Raw genomic sequence first — 20,622 nt, forward strand, 5'->3', positions numbered from 1 at the left:
GGGGGTACTACCAATGTTGCTGCCAAGCTCAGGCAAGGAGACGGGGGGGGGGCAGCAAGGCAGGTAGTAAATATACCAGCGGAATCCCTGGCAGAGGCTTACATGCCTGCAAGGAAGGCAATGGACAAATCAGGCTTCTCTCTGCAGTCCCTCTCAGCTTTCAAACCTTTCTTTGTTTCTCTAAACAGATATTTTCAGAGGCTAGACACTATAAATACTGAAATTACTGATATTATCCTATACAGGTCTACAATGTGGCTGTTTATGGTGTTCGCATGCTGGATCCCACAGTCTGCAAATATGGAGGAATTAATAAGAAAGAGACACCTGAATCCTCAAGGATTTATGAATATTGTAAGTTACTTATTCAGATGCGTTTTAAATACTGGTAGTATGTTGCGCTATCATGGGAGAATCTCATGCTTTTCATTCAAACCAATTTTCAGGATGTTTCTCAGAAGGAGCTTCATCCCTGCTCAGGTTATTCCAAAGGGGCACATCATTCATAAAGTGTTTGACTCAATCTTCCTTCCACATTCCAGGATCCAGATAACTCACAGAGCTTGAATTCATCGGTGGTACCATAGACAGGGGGCTTAGCTGCATGGACCGTACGTTTTCTTTCTCACATCCATCCATTCCTGTGCAGTGGTTCACCATAATGATGAACTAGGCAGTATGCCTTTCACTACAATTGACCGTTTTTCCTTTGGTTGTTTATTGTGGTCTGGACAAGACCAGCATCTCCTAGCAGGACAATGGCTATTCTCAGCAATCAAAGGGTGATGGTCGTTCGACAAGTGGCTTCCTTTTGGGGCTGTAAATGTAAACTGGGCCTTTGACTTGGCTCTTTCTTTGGAAATAACTTTAGCCCATTCCAACTCCAATAGCTGACCTGAGGCTATTCAGGAAGTGAGGCATTACTCAGTGGATACACTGCATACTATGGTTGATTGGAGGGCACCAGAAACCCAGGAGAAGTAAGTAAAAAACTGTTTACTTACCTCTCCATAGGCTGCCTGGTCTCTATTGGGTCTCCTTGGTCATACTTCAACTCTTTTGCTGGTGTATGTCTGATTCCTGAAGGCAGGTCCAGGCCAGGAAGGAAGTTAGGATCAGTGCAGCTACTGCCAAGATTGTTCTCTTCCAGCACCCAACCTCCTCCTCCCAACGTCTACCATGCCTGCTTCATACCCTGATCTGTCAATGACCTTCCCCTGATTTCCGCACACCACCAACTTGCCAGGAGTGATGGGGGACAGAAGAGGTTCAAATGGCCATTGTAACCCACAAGCAGCTTCCAACTATTTGTCCTGGTGCTGTGGCCCACCAAACAGTGGAGTGGCCTTCTAGTGGTAAGCCCAGGACTTATGCTGATGGATCGAGAGAACTCTCAATGTTAGGCCCTAGTGGGATTAGGCTGTAAGATATTTTATTAATGTATCAATGCTCCCAAATTTAAGAATTTTACTTTTGTAAGGCATTGATGCTCCATTCAGATACTAACTGCAGCTTAGCAGGGAGAAGGCATGAGGAAATGCATTAGAACTAGTAGACAGTTCTGATAGATAACTTGTTACTATTTCATGATACTTCATAAAAAAATATGAGAACTCTGGGCCAGTCAAGTTGCTTAGCAGTACTCCTGGATACTTTTAGAATCAACAACATTTTTTCCCCCTGCAGAATGAAATTATTAACTATTGGGGATACCCCAGTGAAGAGTATCAAATCGTGACAGCCGATGGCTACTACCTACAAGTAAACAGAATTCCTTATGGAGTGCACAGTCCTGGACAAACAGGTATTTTATGAGGAGGTGAGAGTGTTTGTACAACTGTTTGAGTGTACTATTCATATGATTGATCTACTGTTATTTCAGGGCAGGAAGGGCTGCAGTGTCACTTCTCTTCATCCCAGCCTGCAGGGGTGTGAATGTGTGTTTGCATTTAATGAGAGGAGTGATTGGAAGGCTTTTTTCATGCAAAAGAGAATTATGAGAAAAGGATTTCAGTTTGTGAACCACTGGGGGTTCCCCTTCTCCTCCTGTGATTCTCTTATTGGGCCAGCCTGGCATATAATTTGCGTTCAGGGAAATGAACAACCCATTCAGAGTCATCAGAGTAACTACAGGACAGTTGCTTCCCTCTGTAAGATTCTGAATGACTACAAGATCACATGAGCATACATGAAGTTAGCCTTAGCTATGCTTGTGCTGCAGTGATGTCGTCAGGGGAGGCAGGAGTGGCAGAGCCACACTGAACCCAACAAGAAAGAAAAAGCCCAAGGACCAAGCTAGTAAATAGAAAAAATGCCTTGCCTTTCTGCTCCACTCCTTTCTTTTCGAGCCTAGTCAATGAGTTAAGCAGCACGTATGCACACATTACAATACAAAGGGAAGCAGCCAGCAGTTTTGCTACAATCATGGCTGGCTTCCAATAAAAAAGGGCAGCCTGCAGGGGCGTGTGTGTGTGTGTGTGTGTGTGTCTGTCTGTCTGTCTGTCTGACTGACTGACTGTCTTGGTTTCATTTTGGCTGAATGAGAGGGGAGGGGAGTGACTGAGAGAAGTTTCTTCACGCAAAAGAGAACTGTGAGAAAAGGATTGCAGTCTTGTGAACCACTGTTGGTTCCCCTACTCCTGTGATTTTTTTTATTGGGGCAGCTGGGTATATGATCTATGTTCACTCAAATGAAAGGCCCATTCAGAGTTATCAGAGCATTCTGATAGTCTTGATATATAAGAATACCCCCCCCCCTCAAAATTGGGTCACATGATGCAATTAACTTCACATCTAGTATGGGCCAGCATTTAGATTTAACGGCAGCATTCTGTTGTGAAATGGTTGGTGACGGCACATGTCGTGTGCCAGTGGTAGCCATTTTGTGAGTGCTGCTGCAAGAGGAAGTGGCACCGTTGTCTCCCTGCCAAGCATGCTGTCCCTGTTGGGGACGACTGTCAGGTAGTGGGGGTGGAATGCGTGTGGGTTGTGGGAGGAACAGTGGAGTGTTTGGGGGGGCGGGAGAAGAATGCTGGGCAGAACGGTGCTGTCTGTATCCACAAGGTGGTTGTAGACAGCAAGGGGTTATGCTGCTGTCGTCATTCCCCGCCCCCCAGCAATGTAGCTGGTGCAGATCCAAGGTGACCCAATGGCTGAATGGACACTTACCCCAGGATGTGGGATCCTCCAATATTTCCATGACTGGCCCCCACAGAGGATGCAGCACATTGTATTGGCAGCGGGATGTGGGGGTAATTCAGGATTGTGCTGCCGAAGATTTCCAGGTCCAGAATACACCTCCCAGGTGCCACTTTGTTGTCAAGGCAAAATGACTAACCTCAGATTCCACAGTTTCTGTTTCTTTTCCAGGGCATCGGCCAGCTGTATTACTGGTACATGGCTTGATAGCTGAGGGCAGGTGCTTGATTGCAAATCTCCCCAGCAACAGTCCGGCATTTTTCCTAGCAGATGCTGGTTATGATGTCTGGATTCTAAATTGCAGAGGGACCACCTGGTCTAGAAGGAACTGGTCTATCGATCAGGAACAATTTTGGAATTTCAGGTAGGCCCAGGAAACAGTTCACAGTTTGAATAGATGGGAAAATTTTTGATGAAGGTGCACCATTGCTTTCTACCCCTCTGCAGTTTTATTCCTTGAGTCCAGTAACTATTAACTCATTGCAGTGAGGTTTTCATAAACATAGAGACTCATTTCATACAGTGGACTTCAAATCAAAAACTTTTCAGAGCTTCCAAATAAATGGCCATCAAGAAGGTCAACTGCGTCTTTACTGATTACAAAAAGAGAAAATGGCAAACGTGTTAGTCATTTGAAAAAGAATTACAACGTTGATTGCCTACCTAGTGTGAATCCTGAGTTATTATCCATACTGAGTGATAAACCCATTCCAGCATTATAGACAAAATTAATAATTCAAAAACCTGGTTGAACAATCAGATCAAATAATATGACTCATGATTCTTGCCTTGGAGGTTAAAACTGTGGATATTAGTTTCAGTCCATGAAGACAGGAAAAGAGTCTTAAGCAAGCAAGTGCTCATCCATAAGTAGCAACGGTGCAAATCCCCCTCCTTACCACAATAATATTTTTACACACACAGCGTAAACCGTCAAAGTATCAGGTGTCCTCCTTCCCACCAATCCGCATATGTCATAACATTTCGGTTCCATAGTTTTTTCCCCATCTCTTTGGTTACTATAATTTAAAAAACAATTTTTCTGAAAATTGTGTTTGGTTTCACGTGTTCTTGTAGGAAAGATATCCAATGTTGCACACACAAATAAATGAATTTTCCCCAATCTACATGGCTAGCTAAAAAGGCATGAGGTGATCTCAAGGAAGAGGTGGTATTCCCCCACAGGATACAGGGCCTTTCCCCGCAGGATACAGCAGGTACCACATTGGCGCCATTGCATAGCCGTATGAGGAGTTAGGTAGGATTGGTCTCTGTGTTAGTCTGCATTCAACAGATCTAATGGGTGAAGGTGAACTAACCAATCTTCTGATGGTTGTGAAGAGGTAGGCAGGTCAGGCGGCTAGAACAGTCCTGTGCTAGATGCTCACACACTTCAGACATGTAACAGAACATTTTTTCAAGTGTTATGGCTGCCAGGAGGCAGCCTTAAAATGCTATACGTCTGTAGGCTTATAGCGCTCTGTTTAAGGGAGAAGAATTTCACCCTGAAAAGCTTTAAAACTTGTAAATGGGTGTAGGAGGACAGGGCTGTGTAAGGGGTTCCCCATGTCCATGGTTTATACTGTGGAGGGGGACTAGGAGCACATCCCCCGCTAATAAAGGAGCATGCCTTTAATTGCAATCAGCATATAGTGCTTGTTTCTGTACTCTTTCCACAGGATAAAAAACCTGCCACCTTGCCTTGTAAGTGGAAACATCATCAAGCCCTGTTCCAAGTACTCTTATACCAGTGTACTCAGAGTGGTGGTCTGCACCAGTTGGCTACCATTGGCTACCAGTTTGCTGCAAATTTCCAAGAAAGACACAATAGTAATAATAGAGCACAGATATGTTTCTGCAACTTTGGAACAGAGCAACTATCGAGCAACTTTGGCGGGGAAAAAGTTGCTTGTCTCTTTCACATTAAGAGAAATAATTGCTGGCCCCCCACATCAGATAGTGGGGGAAGCACTGCCCTATACTATGGTATTTGTGTAGGAAACACAAATATGGTATTTGCTGGAAACATCTTGATTCTGTGTGTGTGTGTGTGTGTGTGTGTATTGCAGTTTTCATGAAATGGGGATATATGATGTTCCAGCAACAATCAACTTTATTCTGCAGAAAACTAAGCAAGATGCATTATATTATGTGGGCCACTCCCAGGGTGCTACAATAGGTAAGTTGACAGGAACAGAATGAAATATGCTTCACTTCTAAATCCTGTCGGAAGTCTTGGGGCCAAACCTAAGCTTTGCGCACCAGCTCACTGAAAGGCACACTTGCAGGCCCTAGTGCCAGTGCTCCACCAGTGCTAGCCCAACGCTGGTTGGCACTGAACTAACACTGGTGGAGCACCAAAGCTCCACCACTTGGCAGTTGTGCAGACCTCTGAGCAGCAGAGAGGTATGTGGGGGCATGGGAAAAGGCGGGGATGAGGCATTCCTGGACCAGCAGAGGCAGAGGGATGGTGATGAGAGGGTGGGAGAAGGAGTTCTGGAGGTGGAAGTGGGGCAGGACAGCTGGAGCTTTGCTCCACCAGATCCACAGCCTCCATGTTTGGCTGGTTGCCCGACACGGAGGCTGTGAATTCTACGCCGACCTTCAAGTTGACATAGAATCGAGTAGCCATTTGCCATTTTCCAGCCATTTTCAATTATAACCACATTTACATTTTTGTTCACATGCTTTCCTCTTTTGTATGATTTCATCCAACCTTCCACACTGTTTATCAACATCTTAGATTTGTTTTTAATTTTATTTCTGTTTATTTAGGATTTGCATACATTAGCATGTGTCATTTGGGTAGTTACATTTTTTTTTGCCAGCCAAGATAAATTTGCATCCTTAATAAGGCTATGCTCTGATATTCATCCAGCTTTGACTTTCATCTATACTCTGGTCTCTAACCAGATGAAAATGCCAGTTCCTTGTGAAGTCCTGCTGAACTTAGGGTTCTGTGAGTTCCCTTCATAGTACGATATTGTAAAAGTTCCATTCAAAATTGGTGTTTACTGTGAGTCTGCTCATGTAAACTGCCTTGAATGCTGTGTAAAAAACAGAAGAAGGATGTATAAAAATACTTTTAAAAAATAAGTGAATGAGGTTTAGGTCTATCTATTTACTCTTAGTTATCATGTGGAATGTGACCTAGCCTAGATTTTTATCCGCTTCAAGACATGAGAACCATCAAACTCTTCTTGCTCTTTGACTCACGGCCATGTGATATTTGGGCAGCTGAATCCTAAAGGCACAATGTGCCAGAGCACCCCCCCTATACACACACACACACACACACACACACCGGCTGTCAAGTATTGCAAATGTGCTGTAAGGCATATTTGCGCTGATCAAGAGCCAGCAGTGTCGGCACAATGATGTGCACTGGCCTGCTGGTGTCAGGTCTAGTCCCTGCACTGGCCAGCACAGGGGGTGGGAGAGGGTGGAGGGAGGGTGGAACAGAGGTGGAGAGGGGTGTTTCTGGGCCAGGGTAGAGCGAAACTGTGGGATGATTGGGCCCAGGAGGGGGGTGGGATCAGCAGTATATGCCATATCCCAACCCCCATCCCTGGCCCAAACAGCACTACAGGGCTTCTTGGATAAACAGCTGGTCTGAGTAGCCCCATAAGGCAGGCTGTGGTATTATAGGGGGTAAGGGGAAAAATATCCTCTTACCCTGAAGTGAGTTCCCATCTGCTTCTAACCTACGTTGGATACAGCACAGGCCATTGTATACTACCCAATTTATATTTTATTTTCAGATGAAAGTTCCTTAAAAAGAACTGTTTGAAGGTGAGGGGGATAGTTTCTTGATGCAAGTTGCTGCCACCAGCATCGATCCCTCACCCCCGTTCCACCCCTGCTCTCCCCCTCAAAAAACAGCTCCGAAACTCTCCCTGCACTCCCCACTCACAAGACTCTCCCGCTGCCTTGGAGCAGTCTGGGAGCTGCCTTGGAGCAGTCTGTGGCAGCATGGTTCCTGTGCTGCTGCCTCTTGGCAGTGGTAGCTTGAACCGGTCTGAACTGGCCTAGTGGCAAAGCCCCCCATGTGCCACTGCGGCACCTTTTGTGACAGCAGGACAATCATTCCACTGCCTCAAACAACCGGGTTGTTTGGTTGCCAGTCTCAGAAACATTGGGCCCCTCAGAGCTGATTGGGCAGTTTTCATACATCTCTCCTTGTACCTGTTCAGCAGCTTATTCATTCTCAGGGATCAGGCTCTCCGGGGTTTCATGCTGCAGGACAAGCAGAAACCTCTGGTGACACATGTTGGGAAAGAAGGTGCAGTGGTGAGAAACAGTTTGCCTGTTGCTTCCTGTCTGTTAAGCCACCGTCAGGTGCATAAATCCTACGTTGACAAAAGAATCAGTGGGTCTTGCGACCTGTCGAGATCAAACTATTCTTATTAGTAGTAAACAATTTGTATAACACTGTTGAACAAAAGCATTTTCAGAGTGACCTATGCAGAAAAATAAATCAAAAGATGGTTCCCTTTTGGTCAGAGCTAAGTCTTCTGTCGAGGCATGTTGAAATTCTTCCCTATAAAAAAACACAAAAACAGAATACATAGGAAGGAGACCAAAAAAGATTGATCAGACTGACAAACAACAGGACATCTTATTATGGGGATTTATTTGCAGGTATCCAAAACCTGAATATAGTACAGGTAAAAAGCATTAATACATGCAAACCAGAGCAAGTATGCCCCTCCCATTTGAAGTCCTAAAGGTTCTCTCATTTAGGTTTCTGAATTTTGTTCTCTTTTACAGGCATCATTGCATTTTCCATCATGCCACAGCTGGCTCAAAAGGTCAAACTTTTCATCAGCTTTTCTCCTGGCTACACATTAGTGGGCACCACAAGCATTTTTGGCCTGCTGCTGGCACTTCCCAGAGACGTACAAATAGTAAGTATTTCTTTATATAATATTATTATTGTACAAACTTATCATTCCAATATTTCCCTCCCAACCCATTCATTCAATCTTTTCCGACATTAGAAGTGGGCAATTGCTGCTGACATCCAATATTTGTTTCAGCAATACTGTGTCCTGTATGCACAGTTAAGAACCTGTTGATGTCCCTGAACATGCGAGGGAGTTCAGAGGCTTCTTGAGATAGATCAGACCCTGCCAATCCCCCCTGCCCCCATACCAACTTTGTGTTATGGGAGGGCTAAATGAGACCATTTCAGTCAAGCAAGAAAGGTGTCTCAGGAAATCCCGATCGTCTAATTAAAGGGGTGATCGGAGTTTGTTTAGCCTGGCCGGGACACAAGAGTCCCTCCCCAAGGGGGAGGGGAAGGGGGCTGGGGCTGGCAGCTACAGCGGACCTTTTAAAAGGGCATGAGACCCAGCCCTCTTCCTCCTTTTGCATGTGGGCACCATGGGAATACCCGCCCGCCTGCCCTAGAGGCAGTCTGAGTTTAACTGGTTGCCGTTTGGGGCCGGGTAGGAATTTTTTGCTGCCTGCCAAGATTGGCCGAGGGGCAGGCAGTTTTTTCGCCTACCCCAGACTGTTATTGGCCAGGGGGTTACACCCCCCCTGTTTGCAAGCTGCCATTGCTCACTTTAAGAGGGCAGGTGGTGCGGGTTAGGAGGCATGAATGGGACTTTGGCATGCACCTTCAGGCGGCATAGGCAGGTCGGAACCCTATTTCAGTCCTCAGGGGCTCGGCGGCATGAGGACATAGACGGGGCCCTGGCCAGGACTGCGGGGCACACCTCAGAGGCTCAGCGGCTCGAGGTGGCGCAGTCTGCGGTCCGGCTGCCTTCCCCTTAAGGGATAGACATGGATGAGACGCGCCGCCCAGCAGCGGGGCGCAACTTGGAGTCGGGTGCATGCCCGCCTGGGGGCAGAGGTTTCTGGTACCACCCAGAGGTCCCTCCCCGCACCATAGGGGCTTTCGCTGCCTTGGATGCTGCAGGTCTCAGCCTCTGCTTCTCTTGCTAATGTGAAATAAAGTGGCCCTTTCTCCTGTTGTCTCAAGTGTTCATTGGACAGTGCGGAAACAAATCTTGGCTTCCAAATAAGCAGGCTTTAATCTAAGGCAGAAAAATCCTTGGACAGAACCTTAATGTTTCCTTGTGATTCAGGGCTACTGGTTAGATTGGTTTCTAAAGATTCTGCATGTTTAATTCCCAGGCTATGTTTGGGAAGAAAGAATTATGTTTATTCAGTAACCGCATTAAAGACATCAGTACCAAGTTGTGCAGCTATCCAGGATTAGACCAACTTTGCATCCAGTTGATCTTCACAGCAGCAGGATTTAATGAACACAACTTAAATGTGGTAGGTGGACTCTATGTTCTTATTTATGTATGTTACTTAACAGCCCAAAATGTTGCTGTTCCCACTGGTGCTTTATAAACTTCAAGAAGAATTGCACACTGGGGAAAACTAACTTGTGTGCAGGGATCCTAAGGGCAGGATGAGGAACATGAGAGTGAAAAGTGCAAAAAAAAGCAAAAGTGGGGAAGTTACAAAACTCAGAACAAAAAACAGTGCCAAGCAAAGCTCTCCCACTCACTCAGTGCAGCTCATCTTACTGCACTTATTTGCTGACCTCTCACTCCTGGATGGACCCTCAGAGTAAGCCACTGTTGGAAAGAAAAGGATGAGGAGTGGAAGAGAAAGAAACACTTTAGAAGTAAAAGGAGCATAAAGAATTGCAAGAATGAAGGGGAAGAAAGGGCTTAGGAAAACTGGGATATCTCAACGGGGCCAGGGTTAACAAAATGAGGGTTGAAGGTGTATGCAAGGGGAAAAAAGGGAGGGGAGTTGGAGGATTACTGGAATAGGAAGACAGAAAAGTACAGGTTGAGACTAATTCCCGTGGGTTCTGTTTCAAGCACTCATGTGAATTAAAAAAATACACTATAGCAAATCAATTTTGAAAACAAAGTTTCTTTGCTCCAGTGATTGAAAAACAGCCTTGCTGACCTTTTGACTCTAAGATAAGAGTCATTAAGAAGACAATCCATCAGCACTTCACTCAGCCGCTCCCTTCACCAATGCAAAATGATCACCTTTCTTTCAGGAAGGAGAGAGAAGGATTGATGGATTGTTAGCCTGCTGCCCCCCCCCTCTCTCATTAAGGAGGCTGTTGTTAAAGGACTGTTCAGTTTTTAAAACTAACTTTAAAGGGATGCATTTTTTCCCTTCTCCAGGGATCAGCACATTCTTTCTCATTTGCAGGGGCCATTCGTGTTAGGTCAAATCCATGTATAAAAAATCTCTATATAAATAGGGTGGACCTGTATTACAGTTCTGACCATGCTGAATGTTTTTGATGAAAGAACAGATCTCTGTGGTCAGAACCCAAGGCCTCCAAACAAGGGGTGAGCCTGGAGGCAGGCTGTGAATCACTTCCCCCGCTTTCCCAGTGGGAAACTAGTCATTTTGGTGTCGCTGCAGCCTTGGGCGCAGGGCAGCTCAGGATTGGGCTGTTAGAGGCCTATGGAATCCTTTGTGGGATGAGCTAATCAAAGCCCCTTTCGTTGTTACTTAATGGTGCTTGACGGGTGCTGATTTTCATTTCCGCCCTTTGCAGTGGTGTAGCTAGGTCATTTGACACCCCGGGCCCATAAAATTTTGACACCTCCCCATACAGCAAAATTAATGAATTAAATATTTTTCATATTTTTATACCACCCTTCCTCTAAGGCGCTCAGGGTGGTGTGCAAGGTTCCTCCCCTTCTTTCGCCCTCTTAACAACCCTCTGAGGTAGGTGAGGCTAAGTGATAGTAATAGTCATGGCATGAAATGAATAATAATAATGGCCGGAAAATAAATGCAGTGAATATTTCCCACAGCCAATGGATGAACATCAGTGCCCTCCCTTGCTATTGCTCCCCTGCACATAGTACTCAATGACATACATTCTGCATTGAATTACACACCAAATGATATATAACATGATGGTATTATTCCTAACAAATGTGATTTTTGCAATTTTGGTCACTAGTGGTGTCATTCCCCCCTGAGGGTGACACCCAGGGTGGCCCACCCCTTGCCCCTTTCTGTCTATGCCATTGCCCTTTTGGGCTTCCCCTAAAACAGTTCAACAATAAAATGAATGTGCAGATAAGCAAGCACACTCTCTCATACTCATACTGGGAGGAGGAATGTTCATGGTTCTGGAATTGTTGGTAGATGGGGATATGTTTGATGCAGTTATGTATGATGAAGGCCCAAAGCGGATCTCAGAGTTCCCCTAAAACAGGTCAACACAAGCACATTCTTATACAAAGAAAGGAAGAAGGTCTGAAACACTAAGCCTGTCATCAATTTGACTGCACATGAGACAGATGAGGGAAGATAGAGGGGAATTGTGGGTCTATAAAGAGGCTGTGTCAATGACCAAGGTTGCCATTCTGCACCTGCTGAGTCTGTGTGTGATGTGTTGCCACAGGACAAGGGAGCCAAGACCAGGTGAGCCTCCTGAGTAAAATGCTGAAGAGAGCTAAGAAAACTACCCAATCTTAATTTGCTCTGAAGCTGGCTGTCCAGCACACGTCCTTGCTCCAGCATGCTTGGCTTGAGAATATTATTATTATTATTATTAACAGTATTTATATACCGCTTTTCAACAAAAACGTTCACAACGTCGTTTACGGAGAAAAATCAAATAACTAATGGCTCCCTGTCCCAAAAGGGCTCACAATCTAAAACGAATAGTTATGAACATGCTTTACAGCTTCTTGGCAACACTCTTGGGCCAGTGCAGGAGGCTTGTGCCGGCTCAATACAACTCCACAAAACTTTAAACACAAAAGTTTTATGTTCCACAAAACTTAGGCCATGGCCTTAATCCTAGGAGGGATGCAGAGTAAGAGAGCCAGAGCTGCTTTCCCCAGGTGAGGTGAACCCCACTTGAATTTTGGTGCATATGCTTCCCCCACTGCCCCCCCCCCACACACACACCTTTTGGCTGAGGCATTATATTAAATTCAGGGAATTTATAACTCAAGAGGCCAAAATGCAGCGGCACAGCTCTCTCAGCTATTCTCTTTGGGAAGAGTGAAGGGGGAAGTGAGGACAAAGAGGTAGTGGCAGTTCTATCAAGGTGCCTTAAGAGTGAGGAGTGGGGTTTGCAGTGAATTCCCAAATACAGCTTTCCTGGGAGAGGCAGCACAGGAGAGGCACAGAGCTGGGCGATCAGGTTTACTTTGTAGTTCCTGTACCTCAATGGGCCAAGCAAGGAAATCTCTTCCGCAGGGTACATATTCTTGGCATCTTCCTTTGTATTTTTTTTTTCTCAGAGTCGAGCAGATGTGTATATTGGAATAGTACCTGATTTTACTTCTGTGAAGACAGGACTTCATTGGAGCCAGGTAGGATTTCCTGAATGTATTCTCTATAGTTATAATCCAAAAGTCACTACTTGACTGAACGTTCAGTTTCCGCTATATGTGTGTCAACAGCTCAAACTTTTCTAGCAAGATACGTTTTAATCTTTTCAAACCTCAAATATCAAATGTCATCTTAACTAGTTTTTAAATGCTTTTGTAGAGGCTCTTTTATTCCAACCAGTAGGATACGAATTTTATAGTAGAAAATCATCATTCTACAAATTCCTGAACTTCGAATTGCCACCAACTACTGTTCCTATATATGCAAATCTATCCTGCGTCTCATGTGCCATTATAGAGCTCTTCTTTTGGAAGGAGCATTACTTTGATGCAAGCTGGGAGGAGGCTTGACAGGGTAGACCAGCTGTTTACTCCATAGGCTGCATCAGCTCAGGAAGAACTCATGATCCGGGAACAGCCAGGCACACTGCAGGGGACTTGGCATAGCAGCAGTGCCCTGAACTTAGGGCCAGCCAGAGGTGGGTGATGGAAGGAGAATCCAAACCACTCCAATGGCCCCAGTGCACATGCTTATAGAAGCACTTATGCAATAGAAGCACCATGGGCAGCACAAGGTTTTGTCTGAGGATCCCCTGGAATCGAGTGCTAACACTGAAAAGAGGACTAATGTCTTCTAAACTCTTGAACTAGTTATACTTTAACCAAGAAAATACACTGTGTTTGCGTGTGTGTGTGCGCACTGTAAGCCTACACATATCTACTAATGAATTCACTGAGTTCAGTGGAACTTATACATGTGTATAGAAGTGCAAACTACAGTATGATCTCTGAAATGGCTTTTTAGAGACCCCAGTATTTTGGCAAAGCTCCCACACATTTTTTACAAGGGATTCTGGGCAGGAGAGTACAAGGGCAGGAGCTCTGGTCTTGAGGGTAGAGCCTCCATTAGCCATTAGATAACATCAGAAGGTCACCAGTTCGAGGACACCAGCAGCTCCCTGAACGGCTGAGAATGGCGAGAACTTGAAGCAGCTGACAAGCCCAGCTGAGTGATTCCACCTGATCTTGGTGTGAGCAAGAAGTGTCTTGGCTGCCCTCCATGTGAGAGATGGAGCTGTTTGTCAGCCTGTGTGGGCGAACTGGGGGCCAGAAGTGAGACCAAACCAGGAAGATCCATTCTGAAATGTGGTTGGTTCTTGAAAGAGAGAACATCTATGATTGTAAAAATCCCCTTGAGGGATTTAGAAATGCCTGCCTATGTAAACGGCCTTGAATAAAGTCAAAGGAGTAAACTGATGACTAGAAAGGTCGTCTAAAAATACCTAGTTATTAATTATTATTATTATTATTATTCTGATTATTATTATTATTCTGATTATTCAGTTTTCCAGATAATTAATTTGAATATGACCAGCCCTACTTCAAAGTTAGAATTATGACAATTCCGCAGATTGTAATCTGACTATGTCCTGTTCCTCTTTCTAGGTATTCAAATCAAAACAATTTAAATATTTTGACTATGGATCCAAGAACAAGGAATTTTATAACACGGTAAGGAAAATTAGGAAATATTTTGGAAGTGAGTAATTTGGTCTGGTCTTTAAGAGGTCTCAGTCAAATATGGGCTGTGATAGATGCTGGCCAAGTTGGGCACTTTGCTGCCCCACGGACAATCCCTTCCACTTACTTCTGTGCCTCTCCCACGATGGCTTCCATCCACCCCAATTCTTTTCCAACAAGGAATCTTAGAATGGATAACAAACCAGCACATGGTAGAAAATCCCCATCCCTTAAGAAAGAGAGAGATGACTTCACTGAAAAGACCAGTTTTCTTATAAAAGAATACATATAGAACTATCGCATACAAAGAAATTATTCTTTATGGTAGTGGTTGCTTGTAATGCAGAGTGTATTTGAAGCATCTGATGAAGTGAGGACAAAAGGGCCATCTCAAAGGAAAGGATTTTGAGGAGCCCCTGCTCTTCCTCCCCACCTGCTAACCGCTAGAGACATAGAGAAAGGAAAACGGGGAAGAGTGCCAAAGAGGAAAAACAAAGGGTTTGTCTATGACAGGGGTCGGCAACCTTAAACACTTAAAGAGCCATTTGGACCCGTTTTCCGGAGGAAAAAAAACCTCAGGAGCCACAAAACCCTTTTGACATCTAAAATGAAGATAATACTGCATATATAGTTGTTTTTTTTTTACCTTTAAGCTCTTATAGGTCCCATTTTTATAATGTAGCCCCCTCTTGTAGCTTTTAGTTAGTTTTGTCATACATTCTTGTACTGTGTTTTCAGACGCCTGGTCCTCTATGGTGTTTTGCTTGATTCCAAGGCCATTCTCTGCCTGGAGAATTATGCCCACTTTAAGCAAATTAGCTCCCCTTCTTTCCCCCAACAAATGACCCTGGTTCTGCCCTGCAGTCCTGCTAGACCCCACCTCCAGGGTAGCTCACCTGTTTAACCTGCAGAGGTCCTCTCTCCTGCCAGCAGCCTCCCACCACTACAGCAGCCCCTTAGTCCTCAGCAGGTCTTGGGCACAGCAGCCACGCTACAAACACCAGTGTCTCCAGCAGTTTGTCACAAAGTCAGTTAGAGTATCCAGGGCAGAGTCCAAAGTCAATAAGCCAAGTCACAGTCCAAGTCAGATTCCAAAGTAAGTCAGTCAAATCAGTCAGAGTATCCAAGTCAAAGTCAATAAGCCCAGTCAGTCAGTCTCCTCTCCAACTTGCACTCCTTCTACAACCCACACCCCCTTCCTCAGGTGCCCGTTATATCCCTAAGGGCCCTATTGCCTTCAAGTGGCTGCAGCTGTGCATCACACTCTGCTGGATGTCCAGGCCTTACCCTTAAAGGGGCCACTGCTGACACCACATTTACCTCCTAACCAGATCTTCCAGGATTCCAATACATATGGCGGTTATGACATCTGCTTATCTTACATGGATACTAAAGAACTCCCCCCACCTTCCAGAGGCACCCTGCTGGAAGGAAAAAAAGGACACAGACTCCAGAGGTGGGGAAGAGAAGAAGGGGGGGCAGCCACAGGCCTGCCTGCCCTCCCTCACTCAGGCTGCAACCCTCTCCACACTATCCTGGGAGTAAGCCCCATTGGCTACAATGGGACTTCTGAGCAGACAAGTTGGTTGGAGCTCTCAGGTTGCAGTCCTCTGCACACTTTCCTGGGAGGAAGCCTCACAGACTACTTGTGAGTAGAGCTGCATAGGAGGGGGCTGAGGCTGCAGCCCTCCACACCTTCCTGGGAGGAAATCTCACTGACTACAGCGGGGCTTACTTGTGAGTAGACCTGCACAGGAGGAGGCTGAGGCTACAGCCCTCTACACCTTCCTGGGAGGAAGTCCCACTGACTACAGCTTACTTGTGAGTAGACCTGCACAGGAGGGGGCTGAGGCTACAGCCCTCCACACCTTCCTGCGAGTAGCCCAGGGACTACATGGGGGCTTGCTCTCGAACAGACCTGTGTGGGCTCCCACTCACCCGTCCTTGCACTTGGCCTTGAGCACGCTCCAAGGCTGCCATCCCAGGCACCCTTTCCTGGGAGTAAGCTTCATCCACTATAATGGGGCTTACTACTGAGTAGACACACAGGATGTCTCCTCTGCTGTGGAGGAAAAGCCTCTCCTTGCACTGAGTGGGGACCTGCTCAGGGAAAGGCAGGCTGCAAGGGCTTGCAGTGGCTGAGGAGGAAGGCTGGTGGTCAGCCAGCGAAGGGCCCTGAGCCATTCCAACAGAAAAAGCCAGGAGCCTGCTGGATGCTGATTGGCTGAGCCTGCTGGAGAGTTGGGGAAGGGAAAAACAGGGAGCTTAAGCCTGCAGAGCTGGCAAAATTGAAAAGGGAAACCAATGCAGGGCAGGTGGGGGTGAAGGGAGAGGAGGGCAGTGAGCTCAGGGGGCGGAGGGAAGCAGCCCACCCTCCCAACACAGGTGCCTCCTTTTAACCCCTTTGCCAGTTTCACCGCAGCAGAAAGCTGAAAGAGCCACATGCGGCTCTAGAGCCGCAGGTTGCCAACCCCTGGTCTATGAACTTAGCCTGTGGCTAAGAAAGGCAGTATCCTGGTGTCCAGTTTAAATGTGTGAGTTCTGGTTGAAACCCCCCCCCCCATGCTACAGCCCCAGGAAATAACATTTTAACTCCATGTCCTGAATATTCCAGACACTTTAACCAAGCCATTCTTCCCAATATGTACAGTGAGGATGGGGGGGATGTCATCAGATAGTTCTTAATCACAACATAAAGGTTCCCCATTGCTTGCCATGGGAGCCCCACCAGAAGGCTCATAATTTAAAAATTTAATGAGCAGAAGCAAGGCACCAGCAAGGAGGAAATGGTAAAGATGCTATGCTGAGATAAATAGGGAGAGTTGTCCTCCCGCTAAATATAAAAGAACTCATGCTTAAAATGTGCCCCTTTGTCCAGTTAATAAGGGTACTCTCTCTTTTTCATGCCCTTTTGACATGAAAACTTGACCCAATCGGACAACTTAGTAAAAAAAGAGAAGTGTAATGACTTGACAATTATCACAACCACCACCGCCCCCGCCCATTGGCAGTATATGGTATACTGTCTTTTCCTCTCCCCCCCCCCCACATGGCGCTGGTGCTGCCTTTTGCTCACAGGGAGGCCACTCTTCTCCTCCCACAACCTCTCTCTTTCCTGCCTGCATGCTCATAGCTGCGCTGAATCCCCCCAAGTGCACTGGCACAGTATTTGCAGATAACGAGAACAGAATTGCGGATAATAAAACATAGGTGTCAATTCTGCCTCAGATAAGCAAATTTGCAGATAGTGAATTCGCATATAAAGAGAACTGGCTGCAGTTGCCATTAATACATCAGATTTCATTAATCAACCAAAGTCCTCTTCAAGAATACCAAGCATGTAAATCAGAATCTTAGCTTCTCAGGTGCAAAAAATTGAAACTCTTGTCCTGCTAAATATTTATGGGATTATTAATCAAGATACATCTCAGTGCTTCTGAGACTTGAGAGCTTCCCTAATTCACAGAGTCAAGACCACAGTTGACCTTGCTAGAGACAGTAGCTTCTAGACCACAGGTTCTCAAACTGGGTCAGTCACAACCCAACAGCCTGGGAAGCCCTATTTCTGGCCCGTTAAGGGCAAGATACATCTCAGTGTTTCTGAGACTTGAGAGCTTCCCTAATTCACAGAGTCAAGACCATAGTTGACCTTGCTAGAGACAGTAGCTTCTAGGCCACAGGTTCTCAAACTGGGTCAGTCACAACCCAACAGCCTGGGAAGCCCTATTTCTGGCCCGTTAAGCGGCAGGGAAGGGGGGAGGCAGCAACCCATTCGTTTTTTAGGATCAAGCAACACATTTCTTCTTGCTGCCCTCCCCAGCTTGCTATTTTAATTATGGAAAAAGGAAGTCATTTTTTTCTATTTAAATAGGGTGTAGTTGGGAGTAGAATGGCACCAGGACCAGAGTTTCCAACCCACAACATTCTGCCTGTGGTTCAACTCTGTTTTTTTGGCTCCATCACATCTGTATTTAAAAATAATACAGTGGGCCCTCCTTGTCTGCAGGGGTTTACTTCCAGGACTCCCCCCCCCACATATCCTGGGATCCACTCCTGAAGTGCGCACAGTTAATCACCTTGAGTTTATGGAGCCCTCTCCTGACTTGTGCAATAAAAAAAATAATCAGTTTGGCCACTTTATACATTTCTCTAGTTTGGCCTTTATTAACCTAAGGGAGATATTCACCGAGCACTAAGAAAGGAACGAGGGTATACACTGGCTCCCTGAGTTATGGACATTTGATTCACAGATGGCTGCCTCAGTGCTTTTGTGCATGTGCTTAAGGGTGCAATCCAGAGGAAGATTTGGTACGCGACGGCCCATGAGGGTCGCAAACGTGCCGTAAAGTATGTTTGCGTTTCCTCAGGAGTAAGCCACACCAGTGCACGGAGGCTGAATGCAGCCTCTGTGGCAGCTTTTGTGGTGAACCTTGCATCAGCCAGGCTGGGCCACAGCAAGGCTCTGGGGTGGGTGTGGAGGAGGCAGGAGGGAGGCGTTCCTGGGAGGAGGGAGGGCAGGCAGTGGGCATCACTGGGGGCAAGCAGGCAGGGAGCGGGTGGCGGGGCTGGGATCTGGCAGTTATGGAGCAGCTTCAAGCCTCAGGAGGTGGCGTAAGTCTGAGGAGACCCATAGGGGTAAGGGTGCATTACCTGGAGGTAAGGAGAAAAGTTTCCCCTTACTTCTGGCTGAGCTGCTTTGGGCTTCTATCGCTCACTGGATGCAGCGCAAGCCTCTTAGCTAGCCTGTTCCAGTGCAGGGTAGGATTGTGCCCTGACAGCCCAATCCTATCCATGCTTTCCTGGAAGTTGACTCTAATGGGGCTTACTTCTGCACAGACATGCATAGGATTGGGCTGTGAGTCCTTTATGGTGCTTTCAGGCAAGTGCCAGGGGACAGGTCCCCTGGGCAGGCAAGAACCGGTTACTTTGAGCTATGTAGGGTTCAATTTCCAGACAGACCTCTGGAATGGAAAGGGCATGTATGTTGAGTCTTAGCATAAATGGCTGGAATATAACTCTTCAGGGCCAGATATTACAAATCCAAGAGTACTGTGGTGTTTGAAAAGTAAGGGCTGATATGGAATTGATCGGTGAAACTTGTTTTCATATTTTTGATTTGTTTTTTCAACAGACCACACCTCCATTTTATAAAATAGAAGATATGATTGTGCCAACAACTGTATGGTATGGAGGACATGACATTATTACACCCAAAGAAGATATTGAACTGTTACTCCCTCGCATCCCTCATTTAGTTTACCAAAAGTATATTCCCTCTTGGAATCATGCAGATTTCATCTGGGGTCTTGATATTCCAGAGCTTCTGTATCATGATATGCTTCTTCTGATGCAGCAATACAAATAAGACTGCATATCATTTTGAAGTATGTGGCATATATTGTATTTTTAAAATCTGATAGATCTTGTGTCTTTAGAAATGGTTTTTGGAATCTTTTCTTAAACTATTTATATTGTTACTATTTGTAGCTCACCAACTAGTCTTGTTGGTTGCACGGGCACTATTGGTGGGGATATGATGTCATTGAACATCATAGAGAGACATTAACCCAGGCATTGCCCAGATGGGAATTGGGTCTACCTTGTATCTTGCTTTTGTTGTTCTTCAAAAGATACGAAGGATGTGATTTTAAGGAAGCTCCAGGTGTTTCTCATGGATTTCAAATATATATTTTCCTTTCTACTTTGTGTTAGGAATCATGTTTTATAAAAGCCAATTTAATTAAACATGTCTCTGGTGAGATGATTGAACATAACACAAACGCAATGGCCAGAATCCATCACAGAGTTCTGTACATTAAACTGATGCAAACAGTGGGCTTATTTCTTCCTCAGCAGTTTTAAATTCCTTCAATGTCGAGGAACAAGTGTTGACTGTAATAAAGTGAGAGTATCTCATGGCGTTTTATTAGCTTTTATTGGGTTATTTCTCAACCATTTTCCAATAGCAAAGTGTAAGAAAAAAAGCTGATTTACAACCTTGACACAAGAAAATAATATCCTGAACTGCAGGGATGCCAGAGCAAATATTATGTGAAGGTCAGCTTGGAAGGATGTCAGCATCTCAGCTTATCAGAGCCACAGGAAGCCACAATTTCATGAACTGGAAACCTAAAGAAATGAAAGCAAACAGCTTATCAGAGCCACACTGGCAAGCAAGGACTTCCTGCTGCACCAATCCCAAGTCAGGCTTATGAAACTGTGTCTTGAGCATCAGGGCCTAGGAGAGTGGAGTAAAGGTGATAATTTGTACCCAGGCCCAGTGTCAAAAAGGGGGCTCAGAAGCCAAAGGAAGGGACCCAGAAATTTTCTGGGATCTTACATTTTCCTATCTACTCAGACTTGTTGCCCACATGGGATACTGCGGATATTGCCATTAACTTACGGCTGCAGCTACTGCTGCTATTGGCAGGCCATATGTGCTGGGCCAAGGAATGCATACATGACACTCCTTAATCCTGTACCGGGACCTGTAAGGCACGTTTGTGCCTCCTCAAGAAGAAGCTGGGCCGGCACTTTGAGCAGCACCAGC

General features: G+C 45.7%; 1 protein-coding gene across 1 annotated transcript; it reads left to right on the forward strand.

Moving 5' to 3' along the window:
* Window positions 1-252: 252 nt before the first annotated feature.
* On the forward strand, window positions 253-19,437 carry LOC136644823 (putative lysosomal acid lipase/cholesteryl ester hydrolase). Its single transcript, XM_066620989.1, has 9 exons — window positions 253-354; window positions 1,687-1,804; window positions 3,370-3,562; window positions 5,268-5,377; window positions 7,969-8,105; window positions 9,343-9,489; window positions 12,462-12,533; window positions 13,998-14,063; window positions 19,204-19,437. Exons 1-9 carry the CDS (start codon window positions 253-255, stop codon window positions 19,435-19,437), a joined length of 1,179 nt encoding a protein of 392 aa, XP_066477086.1.
* The last annotated feature ends 1,185 nt before the right edge of the window (window positions 19,438-20,622 follow it).

The sequence above is a fragment of the Tiliqua scincoides genome, chromosome 3 (assembly GCF_035046505.1).
Source record: "Tiliqua scincoides isolate rTilSci1 chromosome 3, rTilSci1.hap2, whole genome shotgun sequence".
NCBI classification, from domain to species: domain Eukaryota; kingdom Metazoa; phylum Chordata; class Lepidosauria; order Squamata; family Scincidae; genus Tiliqua; species Tiliqua scincoides.

Excerpts from the sequence above, each read along its gene's own strand:
- LOC136644823 (XM_066620989.1), top strand. The coding sequence starts at position 253 with ATGTGGCTGTTTATGGTGTTCGCATGCTGGATCCCACAGTCTGCAAAT. Across the intron at positions 9,490-12,461 it reads ATGAACACAACTTAAATGTG|AGTCGAGCAGATGTGTATAT; the intron begins GTAGGTGGACTC and ends TTTTTTTCTCAG. Across the intron at positions 12,534-13,997 it reads CAGGACTTCATTGGAGCCAG|GTATTCAAATCAAAACAATT; the intron begins GTAGGATTTCCT and ends TCCTCTTTCTAG.